Genomic DNA, 21,099 nt, shown 5'->3' with positions numbered 1-21,099 from the left:
CCATCCCTCCTGGATTAACCGGCGCTGTCTGCTGACGTGGAGTGCTGCCGTCAACCCTGTTGTCCGGTCGTCGCTGCTGTCGTCACTGCTGCCGGCGCCAGAACCTTCGCACCAGCCTGCGTGTGCGCCTGCGCCAGCCGGATGCGCTACCTGCGCTGAGCCGCCTACAGGGCCTGGCTGGGCGCCTGCGTAGGCCTCGGCTGGCCTGGGCACTGCCCGCCTGGCCTGGGCACCAGCCCACCTGGCGTAGCCTAGGCGCCTACGTAGCTTGGCTGCCTGGCCGCCTGGCTTGGCAAGCCTAAGGTGCCTTTAGCCGCCTGTAGCCCAACGCCAGCAACACCTGTCCCAGCCTGCAGCGCCTCATCTCAAAAGCGATCTCACTCTCTTGTTCGAACCAGAAAAGCAAACGTGCTTTTTCTTTTTTCTCTTCCTGCAATGCATGCGACTGCACCACACGACTCCTCTTCCTTGCAAAGCAAGCGACCCTTATTACACTACCATCTCCCATCAACATGGGGTTCTTTGATGAAGAAAAAACACATACTATTCTGAAATCTGCAGTATGCATAGAAAAACAGCACGCTTTTTAACACATACCGTTCTTCGACCTCTTCTTCTCTACCTACCGACTTGCTCGTTCACGAGGTATGCTCTAATACCATTGTCAAATCCCCACGGATCTCCCCTCGTGATCGATCTTGGTTCGAAACTCGAATCCTGCAAACAAACGAACAACAAACAACAAAGGGGGTGCCTGAGTCCTGACTCACCTCCCAACCATGACAACCATGGGCAAGCCCACAATCTTGGCTGTCCCCATCGAGCCACGAGCTGAGCTAACTAGGTTGACGTACCGACCAATCTCCTCCTCGCGACGTCCCATACCGCCACGAAGCTACCCTTGCGGGCCTTGAGACTGCTGCCGGCCTCGGCTACGTAAAGCAGGTGCACGTCTGCACTAGATCCGGGCTCCAAGACCATAGCTCTCTCACAAACTCGCGAGGCTCTCTATGTTGCAATAACTAACCTTGGCCACCCTTTTATAGGCTCTTGGCCGGTCATCGGACGTCCACACTTGGCCGCCTGCCCGTCCATACTTGGGTGCCCGCCCGTTAGTATTTCCCTAACTCAGCTCGTCAATAGTGGAGTCAAGATTGAAGAAGTCAATGTGTCACATGCAAGTGACAGTGAGGATGAAGTCCTATTCATGTCTTCACTTGGTGCCCATTCACTCCATGCAGGAGATGGTCATGGTATGCACTCATGGATCATTGATTCAGGTGCCTCCTTTCATGTCAAAGGTTGTTGAGACTTGTTTGTCAGGTATACTATTGGCAATGAAGGAGTAGTTTATTTGGGTGACAACCATGCATGCCAGATTCTTGGCAGAGGTGATGTGAGGCTTGTGTTTTCAGATGGCTCACAGCTTATGCTCCATGATGTCAGGCATGTGCCTGAGATCAAGAAGAACCTGTTTTCTACTGGACAACTTGATGATGCTGGTTATGTTACCACATTTGGTAGTGGAAAATGGAAGATTAGTAAGGGCTCATTGGTTGTTGCCAGAGGCTCTAAGGTGGACACTCTTTACTTCATGCATGCTAATGTTTGTCACCATGCTAATGTAAATGCAACCGAGCTGCCGGAAATCTCTATGTGGCATAGCCGGTTGGGACACATGAGTGTCAAAGGAATGGAGCAATTGTCTCGTTTTGGTTACTTGCCTTCTCTAAAGTTCTCAAGTTTTCAGTTTTGTGAGCATTGTATATATGGCAGGCAACTCCAGTGCCCCCACAAGAAAGCTCTTGGACAGAGAATGCTGAGTTAGAGCTTGTGCATACAGATGTATGTGAGATGCCTCAGCTTTCTTTGGGAGGGGCAAAATATTTTGTGTCTTTTATTGATGATGCCACAAGCAAGGTGTGGGTTTATCCTCTTCGTATGAAGAGTGATACATTCTCAGTGTTTGAGAAGTTTGTTGCTCATGTTGAGAATCAAACTTGCAAAACACTGAAGGCTTTGCGTTCCGACAATGGTGGAGAGTATATGTCCAAACAGTTTCAGGACTTTTGTGATGCTAAAGGCATCAAGAGAGAGCTCTCTACTCCTTATGATCCTCCACAAAACGGGACAGCAGAGAGGATGAACAGGACCATTCAGGAGAAGGTCCGTTCTATGTTGTCACATGCTACGTTACCTCATGGTTTTTGGGCTGAAGCTGTTATGACAGCCGTTCATCTTATATAGAGGTCACCTAACACGAGGCTTGGTGGGAAAGTGCCAGAGGAAGTATGGATAGGGAAGCCTCCGTCCTACAAGCACTTGAGAGTGTTTGGTTGCGTTGCGTACGTGCACATACGCAGGGAAATACGCATCAAACTTGATCCTAAGTCTCACAAATGCATATTCCTAGGATATGGTGACAGAGGTGAAATGGGGTATAGACTTTGGGATCCAGTGAATAGAAAGATTATACGCAACAATGATGTCATTTTTGATGAAACATGCATGTATAAGGAGCCTGCAAGGCAACAGGAGCCTGGCAGAGTCGTCTTTGATGATGATGGACATCATGGACAACAACCAAGGGCTGTAAATCAGCCATTACAGCATCAAAACCAGCCCTTAAATGGTGCTGAAAATGGTCCAAATGGACAGCCAGAGTTGGCAGATGATATCCCTATGGATATCCCACAGTTAGAGGAGATACCGGGCATAATCTTTCAAACTTATGGCATGGAACAGGAGCCACCAATAGGTGATATGCAGGCTGGACAGCAACCTGCAAATGATGATCATTGGGTACGGAGGTCCACAAGACCCTCCAGACCCCCTGACAGGTTTGTTCCAGGGGTTGACTACTTGATGCTCACTGACTGTGGGGAGCCGTCTTGTTATAAGGAGGCTTTACAGAGGGCAGACAAGGCTCTTTGGGAGCGTGCTATGAAGTCAAAGATGGATTCTCTGCACAAAAATGGAACATGGTAGTTGGTGCATTTGCCTACAGGCAAGAAGGTTTTGCCATGCAAGTGGGTTTACAAGCTCAAAGTTGCACCTGATGCAAAGCCAAGATACAAAGCCAGGTTAGTGGCTAAGGGCTTCAAGCAAGAATATGGTGTGGACTTTGATGAGATCTTCTCTCCAGTGGTCAAAATGACCACACTTAGAGCTCTATTAGCTTTGGTTGCTCATGATGATCTGGATTTGATTCAGATGGATGTGAAGACTGCTTTTCTTCACGGTGATCTCCATGAGGAGATATATATGCAACAGCCAGAGGGTTATGCAGTGAATGGAAAGGAGAAGCTTGTATGCAAGCTGAAAAAGAGTCTTTATGGGCTCAAACAGGCACCAAGGGAATGGTATCATAAATTTGATACATTCATGAAATCCCAGGATTTCAGGAGGAGTGACATAGATCACTGCTTATACACCAAGAAAGCTTTGGATGGCAGTCTATTGATCCTCATCTTGTATGTTGATGATATGTTGATTGCCGGGAAATCTCGTAAGGAGATGGATGCCTTGAAGAAGAGACTGCATCAGACCTTTGATATGAAGGATTTGGGTGATGCAAATCACATTTTGGGTATGCGGATACTTCGGGACAGAAATCAGCATGTGTTGTATTTGTCTCAGAAGGAATACATTGGCAAAGTTTTGCAGAGGTTCAATATGGAAGGGGGGAAGAAGACTAGTACTCCTTTGCCTCCATATGTGAAACTCAATGCTATGGAAAGCCCACAGTCGGATAGTGACAGGGCTGATATGGCCAAGATTCCGTATGCTTCAGCTTGTGGTAGTCTCATGTATGCCATGGTTGCCACCAGGCTGGACATTGCATTTGCAGTGGGAGTGGTTACTAGATACATGGCCAAACCTGGCAAGAAGCATTGGGAAGCAGTGAAAGGTGTCATGAGATACCTGAAGGGCACACAGGATATGTGCATCTGCTTTGGCAAACAGGATGCATTAGTGCATGGTTACACGGATTCGGATTATGCCAGTCATCCAGGTAACCGGAAGTCTACTACCGGTTATGTGTTTACATTCACAGGAGGTGCTATGTCATGGATATCCAGGATGCAGAAGTGCACTGCCTTATCTACTACAGAGGCCGAGTATATTGCAGCCACAGAGGCTTGCAAGGAGGCATTATGGCTATCTCGGTTAGTGGTTGATTTGGGTTATACAGGGGATATTCCATTGTTGCATTGTGATAGTCAGAGTGCCATCCAGTTGGCAAAGAACCCTCTCTTTCATGCAAAGACGAAGCATGTGGATGTGAAGTATCACTTCATCAGAGAGGTGATAGAGAACAAGCTAATTCAGCTTGTCAAGATTCATACGGATGACAACCCGGCTGATCTGTTAACAAAGAGTTTGCCTCCGGAGTGGTTTGCTCATTGCAGACACTTGATGGGCATTGGATGAGGCCAGTTTCAGCCTTGATATGGCCTTGTATATTATCATGTACATGCTGATTTTTCTTTTCTTTCATTTAAGGGCACTTTGCCTTTAAGTGGGAGGTTGTTGGGATAAAGGCATTATGCCCACCCTTATAGTGTGTACTAGCCCATAAGTTTTATAGTACATAGTACACTTAGTACTTTTAATGTACTAAGTGCACTATGTGTACTAGAGCAAAACATGTGTGATAGGGGAGTCACACACTCATATTGTGAGTTGACTTATCCCCACATGTCTCTCTCTCTCTCTCCCTTCTTCTCTGTGTATGTCTCCCACATGAAACCCTAACTCTCTCCCTTCAGGTAAAGCATCAAGAGGGACATATGTGGAAAGTACTTAGTGGATGTATAGTTTAGATGAATTGAGTGCTTTCATATGCTCATGTTGTACCTTTAGTCGTGGGTCCTACAGGGATACCCATGGGTGTAAGGCTTACGAGCAACCCTGAGACTGTTATTGTAGAGTGGGTAGAGCATCTTGAGGAGCATATTGTTTGTGAAAGCATATATGTGTCATGCATATGTTTGTCATTGCAGAATGATGCATGGTTTTGTTTTTGGCTGACACAGATTACGTGTTTCCACTTGATTTTAGACTTTTACTACAAGTTCTGAAAGAACAAGCAAGAGTTGTTTGTCACTTCGATGTGACGGTGTGGCCTTATTGTTCAGGATGATTGTTTCATCACCCAGATGCACTGGAGGGGCATTGCTTTTGGTCATATGGGGACTCTTTCTTCATTGGATGCTTACTGTGTTATTGAGTGCAATCGAGGATGCTTGCTATTTTTCAAGAGGGGGTTATGTTACGACCCTGTGTTATTGAGTGCAATCGAGGACGCTTGCTATTTTTCAAGAGGGGGGTATGTTATGACCCTGTGTTTTTCCCTCTGGACAACAAACAGGTGGGCACGGGCACGGGATGGACACGTGTGAACAAGCATCAAGTTTGAATGTGAAAAGGAAACCTATAAGTGTGGCCAGCCCAAGTGTGAAAGGGGACAAAAAGGATTTTTAAAGTCATAAAGTTTTAAAACCTTTGATTGCTAAAAATATTATTAATATATTTTGAAAAGCATGCATTTATTCCAACCTTTGCTTTTTTCTTTAAAGAGAGCTAAGGATGGCGAGCCGTAAAGAAGTAGCCATGTGGTGGTGAGGCGCATCACCTTGGAGTCCAGAGCAGGGGAAAGGTGGCCGGATGGTCTTCACGGGCACATCTCCTGGAGCACTGTCGCTGTTGGGCGTTGTTGCCAGGTACAACCATCGCCGCCTGGTAGAGGTGCTGCCGCCGGGTACAAGGCTGCCGCCACCATCTGCTGCTGCCGCCGCCATCTGCTGCTGTGCATGGGCGCTACTGCTGCTGCCGCTACCATCTACTGCTAGATACCATGAAAGAAAGTGAAGCAAATAGGAAACACAGATGTAGGCCTAGGTACAAGACCTGTAAATGCTGGAAACTTATATTTATTGCTGAAAACTGAGCATGAGGGAAGCCCATAGGTGTTGTACAATGATAAGATGCAGAAGAAGCTGCTAATGACCTCGAGAATGCGGAAAAAAGAGATGAAATGGAAAAAAGGGGAAAAGCCCTTATATACTCCCCAAGAGAGTTGGTCGCCTAGCTGTAACAGGCTAAACAGCTCCACAATAGCATAAAAATGCTATAAAAGCAGTAAAAAATAGGAAAAAATACCTAAATAAATATGCACATGCAAGGCCTCATAAATGGCTAGTACAAGCATGAAAATGATGCAATAGACCCTCTGGAGATGATATATAATCCAACATACTTCGTCTAAAAGTGCATGGGATATACTTGCCTCTTTAGATCAGATCCACAATGAAGCTCATGTAGCTTATCTCCGAAAAAAACTTGACTTGGAGCATATGACTGAGGGTGATTCTATGGATGAATTTCTCACCCGTGTTAAGGATTTGCGAGAGCAGTTAATCAATATTGCTACCACTCTTCGCCTCTTGAGGAAGAGAAATACAGATTTGTACACAATTGATGATTTGGTAGCTCTCTTGTTACATGAAGAGCAATCTCGTTCCAACAAAAACAACATGATAGATACAGATCAGGCTTTTGCTACCTCCTATCATGGCAAAGGAAAATCTGGAGCTGGTTCTAGTGCTAAACCTAAGGGCAAAGCACAAGCCCATTCAGATCCTCCTAAGGCTAAAGAGGAGAAGACTAAGAAGAAGAAGAGATGCAACTATTGTTGGAAACTTGGTCATGTAATTGAGGAATGCAGGAAGCGTAAAGAGAGAGAGAAAAAGAAGTTGTAGCAAGGTCTTGCTGCAACTATAGGTGACAGTGCCGAGGAAGCAAATTTTGCATATGATGGCTATGCCTTAACAATCACATGCACTAATCTACCTACCTCTTGTTTGTCATTGTCATGCTGATTGGTATTTTGATTCAAGTGCTATAAAGCACCACTTCGTGCAAGAAGCTGTTTGCTACTTTAAGAGATGCACCATCCATAGTAGCAATGAAACACAGTTCAGACTTCACTAAAAGTACGAAACGTTTCGGTTTTTAAAAACGACTTTTTTATCTGCTGTTTTTTTTTTAAAAAAAAAATTTGAAGTTTTAACACGTCTCAGACTTTAGTTTGACATATGCAAATTGCAATGTCTTACTTTTATTTACAATTTTGTAAGTCTATAAGTTCGAGTTGACATGTTGTTTGTTGAAAGTCTTATAAAGTTGTGTAAAGGCCCTCGGTGCGGCCATGCACAGGAGTCGCAGCGGCACTGCTTATGGGATTGCCCACAGGCACAGCAGGTCTGGCAGCGCGCTCTCATGATGGTTTTTGCAGGCTCGCCAGGTGAGATGATGGTGACGTGGGGTGCGATGGCTTGGGCCACGGACAGCGGCCCGGCCCTTGGATACGAGGACGTCCCTAGCAGTGTGACCATCCAGGTCTCTGACAGGGCGATGGCGGTGGTTCCGACGCCAGACTTCTCTTCGGCAGTCTCCCAGGAGGGGGACGGGCACAGATGGGAGATGATCAGCAGCATGACGGCTTGGCACATATGGAGAGCCCGATGCAGCGAGGCCATAGACCGCCAGGCAACTCCACCGGCGGAGGTCATACAGGCCCTCTGGGTGGACATCATTCACACCTTGAGAGGACACTGGGGGAAACTCCAGGGCGACTCGGATCGCATGAGAGATCGCCGCAAGGCGTTCCTCTGCACTTGGCAGCCTGGCCCTTTCCTCATCGCGAGGGGCGAGGATGTCACTTGGCACTACAGGCCTCCAGTTTGGCTCTTCTCACCTCCCGCATGTACTACTAGGTAGCCCCCCCCAAAGAGCGGCCAGCCACGGGGGTGGAGCTCCGGTGTTCACTGTGTTTATTTTTTCTCCTTGTGAGGTGAGCTTTGTAGCCTTATGGCGTTTTCTCATTAACTAATAGAAGGATTGTTTTTCCCCCCAAAAAAAAAAAAAAGTTGTGTAAAGAAGGTCCCTGTTTTAGGGTACTAAAACACCCCCTCCCCCCTCTCTGTTATGAAGCTTTTTTATACTTTTGCGCCTGGCAATGAAACGTTTTGAAACAGTTTGAAACAAAACCTTTTTTAGGAAACTCCTGGCTACTGGGCACCATCAGGTGGTACACTTCTATGTGCTAATAATGCATCATATGCTATTAAAGGCATTGGCAATGTGGAGTTGACGTCATGTAGTGGGGACACATTTACTCTTGTAGATACTTTGTATGTACCTTGAATTCGCAAGAATCTTATTTCTGTCTCAACACTTGCAAAAGCTAGTCTCAAAATCCAGTTCTCTGATCATTGCTACTCCATTTATGACAGAATAGATTTTGATGTGCTTAAGCTCTCCAGTACATTGAGCAATGGCCTTTATAGGCTTGACATGTATGACAAGGGTAGTGATTCTCATGATGATGCTATGGTTGCTTCCACATCACAAGTTATGCATAACACTGAGCTATGGCATGCTCAGTTTGGTCACCTTAATTTCCCTTCTCTTATGTGTTTACAACGTCAATCTATAGTTCATGAGTTGCCACCTATGCAGCTCCCACACAAGCATGTATGCAAGGGATGTATGTTGGGAAAGATGCATCGCCAGTCCTTTCCAAAGGATGGCACTGTGGTCTGTGTGAGCTACTTGGCAATTGCAGCTCGTACATAGTGATGTATGTGGCCCTATGAGGGCACCATCTTTTGTAGGACATCTATACTTTATGACTTTCATTGACGATTACACTCATTTTTGTTAGGTGTATGGTTTGAAAGCTAAATCAGATGCATTTTCAGCTTTCCAACAATTTCTCCCTATGGCTGAAAATACTTGCAGCCATAAGCTCATGATATTACTTACAGATCAAGGGAGGGAATATTTATCACATGAGTTTACAGCTTTTATGCAATCACGTGGTATTTCTTATCAGTGTAGTACTCCTTATACACCACAACAACAGAATGGTGTGGTTGAGCATCGTAATCGTACACTTATGGAAATGGCAAGATGTATGCTTAAAAGCAAGGATTTTCCATCCAAATTTTGGCTTGAAGCGGTCATGTGCGCCAACCTATGTGTTGAACCGATGTCCCATTAAAGCATTGAAATCTATGACAACTTATGAGGCTTGGAATGGCAGAATCCCTGTAGTCACTCATGTGTTTTTGGATGTCTGGCTTACGTGCATGTACCAGCACAGCAGAGACAAACTTCAAGCAAAAGCATTGAAATGTATTTAGCAATGAGGGCAAGGGATACATGCTACATGTACCTTCCACCAGGAAGATTATTGTGTCAAAAGATGTCATCTTTGATGAGTATGCATCTCAACCCACGCTTTCATGTAGACTACAGCCATCAACTGATGCCCCAAATGTCTTTGATACATTGCTCCCATTATTTGGTAGAGGTGCTAAACCTATTGAGCCTGCTTTGGCTCCAAATCAGCCCCATGTTGCTGCTGAAAATCAGCAAAATCAGTAGCCCAACATTCCCCATATTGCTCCAAATCTACCATGCTTTGATCAAGATGGCATGGATGATGCATTGGTTGAAGAGGATGCAGCAATTCGTGACTCAAAGAGAGTTCCCCGCTAGCTCATTGACACCTTACGTGTCAGCAAGCTACCTACACTTATGCCAGGTCATACACGCGCTGCCTCTCGACATGCATCTCATTTTGTTGACACAACTCTTATTGTAAGCCCAACGGGGCATGGAGTGACAGACTCAACCATGTGTCCAAGAGATAAAGATAGAGAGAGAGAGAGAGAGAGAGAGAGAGAGAGAGAGGAGAGAGAAGGGAATAGGAATCTTGCACAGTACAGCACATTGAGTGGGGAACAAGCCCCGTCCCCTTTCAAGAATTTATTCAAGAACAATCCACGGACACGCTGGCCAGGATCAATACAATCAATGAATAAAAAACAACAGTTATGCCGATGTAGGATATCCCAATCAATGTCGATGTTGAGGCACGAGATCTCTCATGCCGAGCACACCACAAGGATGACCCACAAGTATCTCTCACCGGGCTAGTACCAAATCTAATATCCAAATCCAAATCGAAATCCAATGAATCCAAATGCAAATCCAAGTCCAAGTCCACATCCAAGTCCACATCCAAGTCCAAGTCCAAGTCCAAATCCAAGTCCAAGTCCAAGTCCAAGTCCAAGTCCAACGTCTAAGTTCCATGTTTCATACCCAAACTTCATGTATATCCAAGTTCTATGTGTAAGTTCCATGCTTCATGCCCAAGGTATATATCCAAGTTCCATGTGTAAGTTCCATGCTTCATGCCCAAGTTCCATGTTCATGTTCAAGCTTCATGCCCAAGTTCAAGCTTTCAAAGCTGGACGGCGGCTAGGCGGAGGCTATAGCGGCTACGGCAGCTCTGGAGTGGCTGAGCTGGGCAACGAGCAACTCTGGAGTGGCTGAGCTAGGCGGTGGCCGGGCTGAGCTGAGCGACGGCTGGGGGTGGTGGTTTAAGATGAGGGTCTCCTTACTCTCCACAAGTTTAATGCCCAAAACAAGAGGGCTCTAGCTTCTTTTATACTTGGGAAGCATAGTCACATGAAAACGCGTTTCTGGAGTGAGATACCCCGAAACGCAAGAAACATTTCAAAACGTTTCAGAAACTCCTAATTTTTTTAGTTTCTCAAAAAAAAAAGTTTCTCAAGGTTAAAAGTTCCGAACTTTAGAAACCTTGGCGTTTCTTAGCCGAAGGCTGAAACGTTTTGCCCCGAAACCTCAAAAACCCCAAAATGTTTCTAGTGACTATGTTGGGAAGGGCCTTGCTTTTTGCCAAAAAGCCATCATGCTTTTGCTTTGCCTTTTTATGCTTTGTCAATAAAATATTACTCAACTTTAGGTGCTTTGCTTTTCTAGCTTTAAGGCCTTGCTTTTTTGACCTTACAGCTGCTTTTTGAGAAAGTGCCTTTTAGCTTTTTGGTCCGGCTCAATCTCCTCATGGTGCCCTTGGCTCGCAGTCAACCTTGTTTGACTTTTTGCTTTTTCTTGCTTTTTAACCAAGAATGGTGCTTTTTCTTAATCAAACCTTATGGACCCTGTTCCCATGTCTTCTTCCACCTATTTGGTGTCTGGGCATGGGTTTCATCATGTGAAATAGAGCTAGGAGGGCCAAACAGTTACACTTATTGCTACCGCATGTAATGAGGAGCCACTTTCTCATTTTGATGCATTGGAGAATGATAATTGGGTTACAGCCATGCATTCGGAGTTGACCTCCATTGAAAAGAATGGTACATGGGAGTCATAGTTGTTTCTCGTACGCGTACGAACAGGTTCGTACGTACGAGTCATACGGTACGATACCGTACGAATTCGTACGATATCGTACGGTACGAGTTGGTTTTTTTTTTCCCCAAAAAAAAATTTTTCCTTGAAAAAAAAATTCCAAATGCTAAAAAAAATAGAAACCCTGCTTCACGAAGATCCCAAATGCTCGCAATACTTCGCAACTTTCGTGTCCACTCAGTATTCTATATGGGGTTGTGGAGAGACCTAAAAAATCTGGCGAGGTAGACTGGTAGTGTACACTTGATTGGTAGGATGAGAGAATCTTGCTACATCACTTGGGGATCCCTGGTATAGGTAGGCTAGACAATTAGATTCTCAAGTTATGCACGAGGGAGAACATTTGGACATGGCCATTTTGATCTAGAGAGGAGTCCCTAAACTTATCACCCTAGATGCACTCCTCGTATTTGTGCAAGGACGGTCCCTTAGTCATAAACGCTACACTGGGAGACCTTTGGTATTGCATTACTCATCTAGGTTCTTTTTTGGAGACAATCGGGAGATCCAACCGGGAGAGACACATATCCATGTACTGGTTTCTCAAGCACTGTAGACTCCTCCCCTCCCAACCTTCCCTCACATTCAAGCTTGAAGCTCCATAGCTTGTAAGTGTAAAAAATAAAAACCGTATTTTATCGTACGGTATCCGAAAATTTCATATCGTACCAAAAATTCCCGTACGGTATCGTATTTTCGTACCGTGACAACCATGATGGGAGTTATGTGACTTGCCTGAAGGCAAGCGTGCTATCAACACAAAGTGCAAGCCCGATGGCTTGATTGATCACTGTAAGGCTCGTTTAGTTGCCAAAGGGTATGCCCAACATTTACTATGAGGAGACTTTTGCGCCTACTTCCCGTATAACTACCATATGCACTATTGTTGCATTGGCTACACATGAAGGTTGGAATGTGCATCAGTTGCATGTCAAAACTGCTTTTCTGAATGGTGATTTGCAGGAAGAGGTTTATGTATCACAACCTCTTGGATGTGAAAACTGCTAATCTGAATGGTGATTTGCAAGAAGAGGTTTATGTATCACAGCCTCCTAGTTTTATTCAGAAAGGTGCACAGCATAAAGTATGCAGATTGCGTAAAGCACTTTATGGCCTCAAACAAGCTCCTCGTGCTTGGTATCAGAAGATCATAAGTACTTGCTCTCTAATATTTTTCAGAATAGTCCTACTGAGAGTACTCTCTATGTTCGCAAACAAGGGGATGATTTCATAATCTTGAACCTTTATGTGGATGATTTGCTAGTGACTGGCCCTGATAAGGAACAAATTTCAGCTTTCATAGCTGAATTACAGCATGCATTTGATGTTACAGACATGGGGCTTTCGCATTACTATTTGGGTTTTCAGTTTATACCAGTTGAGGGAGGCATCATGCTATCTCAGAGAAGATACATTGAGCAGCTCTTAGAAAGGTTCCAAATGACAAATTGCAAACCTATTTCTACTCCTATGGAACCAAGCTTACAACTATCACTTGAGGACTCTTCCGAGTCATTGAGCAGATTTATGCATTGCCCTGGCACTAGGGCAATGGCAAGCAATGAAGCGTGTCTTTCATTATCTATCTTAAAGGCACTCAGGACTTTGCATTGTTTTATGGCGCGTCTTCTTTATGCTTTGACCTGCCTACATTGATAGTGACTGGGCTGGTTAGGCATAGGTTCTAAACTGATGGTCCGCGTGACAAAAGTAAAGAAACTAGGTGGCAACTTGTTCAATAATGTGATGACCTGGTCTTCCTGAGACTTGACAGAGCCAATGGCGGCGTGTAGAGAGTTAGGTGGTACTCTAGAATAACCACTAATACACGGCACAAGTGTAGGACCCGGCGAGGGTACTTGCCCACCGGCACACTGTCGCCACCACTGAGAAGGCCTAGGCTAATTTGTACCAGTGCCTTGTTGCTGGTTGCTTGGTGGGGGACCTTGTAGAGTAGGTGCTGGAGTATTACTCCATCTCGACCACCAATTTGGGGCATTACTACCACCTTGGTTGTTCTGGCGATTCGTGTTGTTGGTGTTGGGGTTGGTACCTCTGTTTCTGTGGCTTTGATGCCACACTCATCATTAACATGTCCAGACATCTGGCAATGAGTACAATATCTAGGGAGTGGATGTCGAGGCAGTGTTTTTGTGATCCGCTCGGACCACATCTGAGTTAGACTTTGGCCACTCTTCCAAAAGGAAGAAGAAATATTGAGCTAGACGAGAGGCAGTCTGCATATGGAAGCTTCTATCCTCCTTCAGATCTATCACTTACCTGATGATCCATCCGTGCCAATTATCGAAGCCCACCCAACTCTTCCGTGTGGCCATCCGGTCACTTGGATAGTCGATAGTGGAGCTACACACCATATGGCACGCAATGCCGACATTTTCATCTCTTAGCATCCTGCTACTAAGGGTGAAGTTAGATGTGGCAACAATACACTAATGCCCATCAAATCTATTGGCACTGTATTATTTGACACTACCACAGGCCCCAACCAGGCAACCTTGGACAATGTCTCTTGTTCCTAACTTGGGCCTCGATTTACTTTCTATATCCCAGCTGACCCAACTCGATCGTGGCGTTTACTTCAACAAGCGAGTTGTCAAGGTGATTGATGAGACTACCGGTCTCACTGTTGCCCGAGGTCAAGCAGAAGGATGGCTTATACCAAATGTCTACTTTTCTATCTAAGCCATCTTTCAAGGGTTCTGAGTTTCATCGGCTTCGTGCCTATGTGACCAGGGCTCCTTCGCACACTTAACGACTATGGCACTATCACTATGGTCACCTGCCCCCTATGACATGCTCTATGAGTTGTCTAGGGACCAGTTGGTTGAAGGCATATCCCGCCTCAAACTGACCAAGGACGTTTGCCACCCATGTCACATGGGTAAGCAACATCGTACACCGTTCCCTCAGCATGCTACTCATCGTGCTCATGGTATCCTCAAGTTGATTCACTTCGACTTGAGTGGGTCACAGGCCTACAAAGTCTTTGATCTAAGATCGAACAAAGTCTTTGTTTGTCGAGACATTGTCTTTGATGAGCGGGACTTACTTCGCCTTCCGATTCTCCGACTGTGCCACATGAACCTAATCAGTCGACTATTACTCCGCCGCTTGAGGAGCCTTCCTCCTCCCGACTGCCACCCAGAGACCTTTACCCCGCTTGTACCAACAAACCATGCGGGATTCAGGCATGCTTTCCAGCAATACCCCCTTGGACGGTCCTCGTCGGTCCCCCAGGCTCAATCCTCCTACCTCACTTGCCTTTGTGTTTTCAGCAAACTATGTGGCACATGATGAGTCAACATCGTGGAAAGAGGCAATCAAACAGCCCACCGGGAAACTCATATGACTCACTAACTCTAGACCTAACATTTCCTATTGCACATCCATCTTAAGTCAGTATTTCAATGCTCCTAAGGAGCCACATTGGAGTTCAGCGATGAGGGTTGTTCGCTATCTAGCAGGTACCTATATGTTCGGACTTCACTACAATCGTGGGTTCACCATGCGTGGTTACACGGACTCCGACTTGGCCGGTGATATCGATTTCCGGCGTTCTCATGGTGGTTATTTGTACTCACTTGGATCTGGCCCTTTCTCTTGGTCTAACAAGAAGCAGGACACCGTTGCAGGTTCTTCACTTGAGGCCGAGTACTGGGTCCTCTATGACACCACCATTGAGGCTATGTATTTTCGTCAGCTTCTTGAGGAGATGCGCATTTCCATGGACAACGCTACTACCATCTTAGTCAAACTGCGATTGCCCTCACCGGCAATCCTATCAACCGTATCAAGCACATTTCATGAAAAAGATTTTTTCTAACCGTATCAAGCATGTTGGTGTTCATTTTCACTTTACTAGGGAACAGGTTGAGCTTCGTACCATCAAGCTCCAATACATTCCTACGGCAGACAACCATGCCGACATTCTTACAAAGTCCGTCAATCGGCCTATCCTCGAGCATCTTCGCGAGCGGATCAGCATTGGTCCTCCACTATTACCCTCAGGATCTTGAGAGGGGCACCATCCTCACCATTTTTATTATACATCATTGTTGTAAAGGACGCATGAGTAAGTGAAAACCCTGTGAGGGCATTGCTCATGTGAAAACCCGCTCCATAGCATTTACCATCTTGCATCCCCTTGGCATTGCATTCTATGTTTTGTGTTTGGGACACGGGACGCATGTGTGAATGAAAACCCATATGGACATTCATGCATGTGAAAACCCCTTGCATTGTGGCATTGATCCAATACAACCCAAACTCAAAAGACTCTACAAAAGACGAAGAGACGACCAAACCTACCCAAAGCCAAATACTGCATCATGTTCCTCTTCATCTTCTTCTCTCATGGTCCCCTTTTAGCCTGAGAGGGGGTGTGCAACAACCAGCCCAAAATGGCCTATCACATGCACTCTGCACTGTAGTGCATGGTGACAAGATGGCTCATCATCAGTGCAACATTGTACAGCACAGCAGACCCTTTAGGATTTGATATTTGTCGTACGTCGTGACCCCATTAATCCTCAGTCAAGGATATGTCAGGCACGAGCTACGTAGGTCATTCCTCAGCCTTAGAGAGTCAGTCAATCAGTCAAAGTCCCTTAACCCACTTGAAGAGAATCATTCATGCATATAGAAGTCATAGAAGCCTTAGGGTTTGCATCAAGACATGTTTGCATTTTGCATGGCATTCATTCCATATGCATTTAGACCACCTAGACCATTGCAAAATATCATCCAATATTTTTTCCCATATTTTACATCATTTATCTGGAATTTTTCCATATTATTATCACCATTATTCATTTAAAGCAAGACATGAAGCAGTCAACAATCGGCCAGCTTTCAGCCAGCCGACCTGCTCATGAAGAGCATATAAATAGCATCACTTGTTCATCCCATCATTCATTCAGATCATTCAGCCATCAAGCCTTCAAGCGCTTCATCCTTCAGCACAAGGAGCATTAACGCTTGAGCATTCAGCATATCATCAACAAAACACAGCATCAAGCAGCATTCAGCCCATACAACACCTTGCGTTTTCAGCATCTACACAGTTTTCAGCATTCATACACTCATCATTTTGCTACAACCCTTCCGGTGAAGGTAAAACGCATTCATACATTCAGTTTCAGCATTCATTCACAGCCTAGAAACAGTCCCAATCTGGCCATATCTCAGCCTCAGATTTGCAGCCTTTAGCCAGCCGACTTGCTCATGAAGAGCATATAAATAGCATCACTTGCTCATCCCATCATTCATTCACATCATTCGGCCTTCAAGCGCTTGATCCTTCGGCACAAGGAGCATCACTTGCTCATCCCATCATTCATTCAGATCATTCAGCCTTCAAGCGCTTCGTCCTTCGGCACAAGGAGCATTAACGCTTGTGCATTCAGCATATCATCAACAAAACGCAACATCAATCAGCATTCAATCCATACAGCACCTTGTGTTTTCAGCATCTACATAGTTTTCCGCATTCATACACTCATCGTTTTGCTACAACCTTCCAGTGAAGGTAAAACGCATTCATACATTCATTTTCAACATTCATTCACAGCCTAGAAACAGTCCCAATGTCATGTGCATGAAAGATGCCATGGACATTCTCAGGTTCTAGTCCAGAAGAGGCAACCAAATAAAGAATATGAACCAGATAGAGCTAGGACTTGGAGCACAAGGTGCAATATTTGGACTGGAGAAGGACAAGGATGCACTGTCGGCTGCACCAGATAAGACTCCAGGAGCTGTCGGCTGAGGCGGCTGCAGGCATATCTATGTTTATAGATTTTATGATTATTTTTTGTCCAGTAGGCTGACCGACTACTAGTCGGCCAGCACTCCAAGAAATCCAAGAGGGTATAAAAGGCCAAGGAGCTCATTGTGTAGATTCATTCACCCCTTTATGGAGTGGATCCTTAGGGTCCCAGATAGGGACAGATTTTGGTGATGTTCACCTTTTCCAAGAGGGCAGCTATTAGGAGTACCTTTTTGTACTATATAAATATATTGAATTTCCAGCATCTCTCTCTCTCTCTACTCTCTCTTCATATCTGCGTTTTGCATCAGCATGTTCCCAGGAGTGTTAAGAGCTGAAAGAAGACCCCCAAAGCTTCCGCGAGTTACACCCAATCAGCCCATATCTCAGCCTCAGATTTGCAGCCTTCCTACACTCCATTGGAAGAGTGCATAAGCTTGAGATCGGTCATCATTGGTGCTTCTACAGCCGTGTACAGTTCAGCCCTGACTCTTGGTCTTTCAAAGATCTTGTGTTTGGCTTATCTACAGTCCAAAGTCAGTCCTCAGTCATTCTCTTCAAGGATCTCTCTCTCTCTCTCAGTTCAGCCCTGACTCTTGGTCTTTCAGAGATCTTGTGTTTGGCTTATCTACAATCCAAAGTCAGTCCTCAGTCATTCTCTTCAAGGATCTCTCTCTCTCTCTCTCTCTCAGTGCTAAAAGTGGATTGCTAGACTCACAAAACTGAGGATAAAGAAGGTGGTGTGAGACTTGTGTGACAGGATCCCTTATTACGCATAATTCCACGGCATGTTGCATGACCCAAAAAAGGCCGCCCAAAAGGTCCTCATTAAAAAGGCCTAAAAAGGTTTCTTTGACCAAGTCGGCCAGGCCAGCCAACCTGATCGAGTGGGGACCCACGCTATATAAAGCGTACGCACAACCCCCTCCCACAACACACACATCTTCATCAACCTACCACTGCAACAGCCGTCGGCTCTAACCCCTGCACACAGCAGCAGCCCGGCAACCAACAAACATCATTATTGCATATCACGGGTTTTCCACCAGCGCAGCACACCACAGCAGCAGCCTGATGATCATCGATTATCATCATCATCATCATCATCATAACAGATTCATCACCGCATATCAGCAGCCAGTGCTATACCACCTGCGCAGCACACAACAGTAGCAGCCCGGTGATCAACACCTCATCTTCATCAACCTGCATTCAGCAGAGTACTGCAGCAACCTGGTGATCATCGATTATCATCATCACAGATTCCTCACCGCATATCAGCAGCCAGCACTATACCACCTGCGCAGCACACAACAGCAGCAGCCCGGTGATCAACACCTCATCTTCATCAACCTGCATTCAGCAACGTACTGCAGCAGCCCGCATCAACACACCATCCAGCCTGCTCCCACAGCACCTTGCTTCACCACCGACAGCAGCACCCTGCCCTCACGCATATCTGTGTTTTGGCAACCACCTTCCTCGGGATCCCTGCTCAACACACTGCTCTTGTGCAGTCTTGCATTCGCAGCCCTCGACATCACTCGGAGTGCCACCGCTGTCTTTGATGTGAGCCTTCATCATCGACCGAGCCTCTTGCACCGACTTTGTCTTTTGCTTCATCGCCAGTCTACTACTCAGAGTCACTTCATCAGTGCCTCATTCACATGCCCTCTTATACTGGATTGCATTCACCATTATACATACTCATTTATCCATTTCATGCTGTGTTGATTTGCTCTGATCTCTAGAACATCTGGTCCTTTCGTCCTTTTGCCCTCACACCCTTTACACGTTCACACCGTTCACTTCAAGGGGGGTTTGTTAGCCATTTGGCCTCTTGAAAGTCCTTGTGTAAACACCTCTACCCACGAGCACTTTTTACTATGGCTGGACAGAGGTTTTTTCTCGTGGGAATACACCCTTGTGTGTTGGGACCTAAGCCTTAGAGCATTTAGTATTTAGTACTTTGTATTTTCATTATCATCAAGTACATTTTCCAACGCGTCTTACTCTCAAGTTTTCTCTATCTAGCCTCTGGGAAGTCCTGGTGTGAACCTCTACCCACGAGCACTTTTCACTCTGGCTGGACAAAGGTTTTTTCCCCATGGGAACATTCAACACACCCTTGTGTGTTGGGCCTTGAGCCTTAGAGTATTTAGTACTTAGTACTTTGTACTTTCATTATCATCAAGTAAATTTTGTATTTAGTACTTAGTACTTTGTACTTTCATTATCATCAAGTAAATTTTTCCAACACATCTTACTCTCACGTTTTCTCTCTGAGCTCAACTGTGTGTCTCTGTGCATGTTCTCTTGCAGAGCTCCCTCACATTAGCCAACACAAGTATGTCACCCACCTATGTTACTCAAAATAGAAGCAGCAATTAGCAAGTATGCCGACAAGGACTTACCTTTCTCTGCGATTCTCTCTGACTTCAACACTATCGTTGTCTGCAGAGCGATCAGACATCAAGCCTGATTGCCTTGTAGCAGCAGCGCCACCACGAGTGAAACTGTAAACTGCTCTTTGAAATAATTCCAGCACCACTGGCAGTAGACATGGTCCCAACCGCAGAAAATGGAAAGCTACAGAAGTGCTAAGAAGCCACCGGAGCTGTGACTTCTCTTCACTTCTCTCCTCCCTGTTGTAATTGGAGTCTTTAATCTGTCCTGCATCTTCCAGATCACATGTCCAACTGAGCCTGGAAAAGTCGATAGACCTGAGATGATTGAGACCTGATTTTTTTGTCTCCTCTTCCCATGATGACGTATTCCTCTGATAACCCCATTGCTTAGTGAGACCTAATGTCGATATAGAGCTTTCTGTCTGGATGGCAAGAAAGCATACATGGAGCCTTGCCTCCAGCTTTAGATGTTTTCCCTTTTTGTTCCTGTAATGTGAAGAGGAAATTGTCCACCCTAGGGTTTGCTTTGATCTGTCTGCTTGATTTCTGTCCAGCAAAGCTTGGCATTGATTATAACCGAAGCTTTGCCATACTGGGCCATGCACCGAGGGCGTCACAAGCACACTGGATGCAGTGTGCGGAAGCTTCCCTGGATTAGCCAGTTCGGACAGCTTGCAAAATGACTCTGGACACTCGAACTGGGAAGAGGATTCTCCTGAAATGTAGCTGAACGATGGCTTGGTGTTGAAAACAGAACGCGCAAAAATGGCTCTCAACCTGTTCCGAGTCTCTGTCTGTGAATGCAATGTTTTACACAGCTGATGCAGAGATGGCATTGTATAGCATGATAGGGGTAGCAGATAAGAATCCCCTATCACATGGCATAATCCCTAAAGACAATCAGAGAACGCAGCAAGCAGTCTCATGAAGAACCTAGTGCATCCCAGGCATAGCTCCATAGAATGCCTAACGCTAGCAGAGACCCTAGTTAGAAGCATTGATTCCAATCTCCCACTGGTAAATCCCTAATCAGAGACTCAGAAACTTGCAGAATCCATCAATTTTCCACTACTGTCTCGACAGAAACCCTAATCACAGACTGGTTTTCAGCTCCGCATAATCCATAATGCTTCGACAAACCCTCACAGAAGCACCGGTTTCTATCAAACAAAACCCTAATCAGAAACGGAGACTTGTAGATGTGCCAAAGATTTTATTCCGGAGCCTTCTTCTGATGTCGATTGCAATCTGTGATGCATGTACATGCGCCATGGCGATGTCGATAGGGCCACGATAACGCCTGACAGGGTCCAGACTCGAGCCCAAATGGAAATTCAAACAATGAAAAGTGAGAATGCTCGACAGTATACACGTCCACGAGATCTTTTAAAGGAAACTACACTTAGGTCTTTACACATCAGGGCTGGGCATTTGGCTTTTTTTTATGATTTTTTAATTCACTCTAGCAATAATTATAATCTCTCCCAAAAGTATTGACTAAGGTCACATGAAGGGAAGAAATAAAAAATTAGCCCACAATACACTGCCACGTCATCATTCTAGCCATTGGAAGTGGATAACAATGTCACTTCACTAGAGCTATGGTGATATAAA

At 45.4% G+C, this 21,099-nt stretch overlaps 1 protein-coding gene across 1 annotated transcript in view; it reads right to left on the bottom strand.

Annotated features, from left to right (window-relative positions):
* Window positions 1–20,845, bottom strand: part of LOC147609323 (putative protein phosphatase 2C 55) — a 46,896-nt gene extending 26,051 nt beyond the window's left edge. The window contains exon 1 of the mRNA XM_086787558.1: window positions 19,492–20,845. Coding sequence (XP_086643684.1) covers window positions 19,492–20,321 — 830 coding nt within the window. The 5' untranslated portion in view covers window positions 20,322–20,845. The remainder of the gene's footprint in view (window positions 1–19,491) is intronic.
* Window positions 20,846–21,099: the final 254 nt, after the last annotated feature.

This window comes from Cibotium barometz, chromosome 51, assembly GCF_041138505.1.
Source record: "Cibotium barometz isolate CiBa-2024 chromosome 51, ASM4113850v1, whole genome shotgun sequence".
NCBI classification, from domain to species: domain Eukaryota; kingdom Viridiplantae; phylum Streptophyta; class Polypodiopsida; order Cyatheales; family Cibotiaceae; genus Cibotium; species Cibotium barometz.
This window is presented reverse-complemented; position numbering and strand designations above follow the sequence as displayed.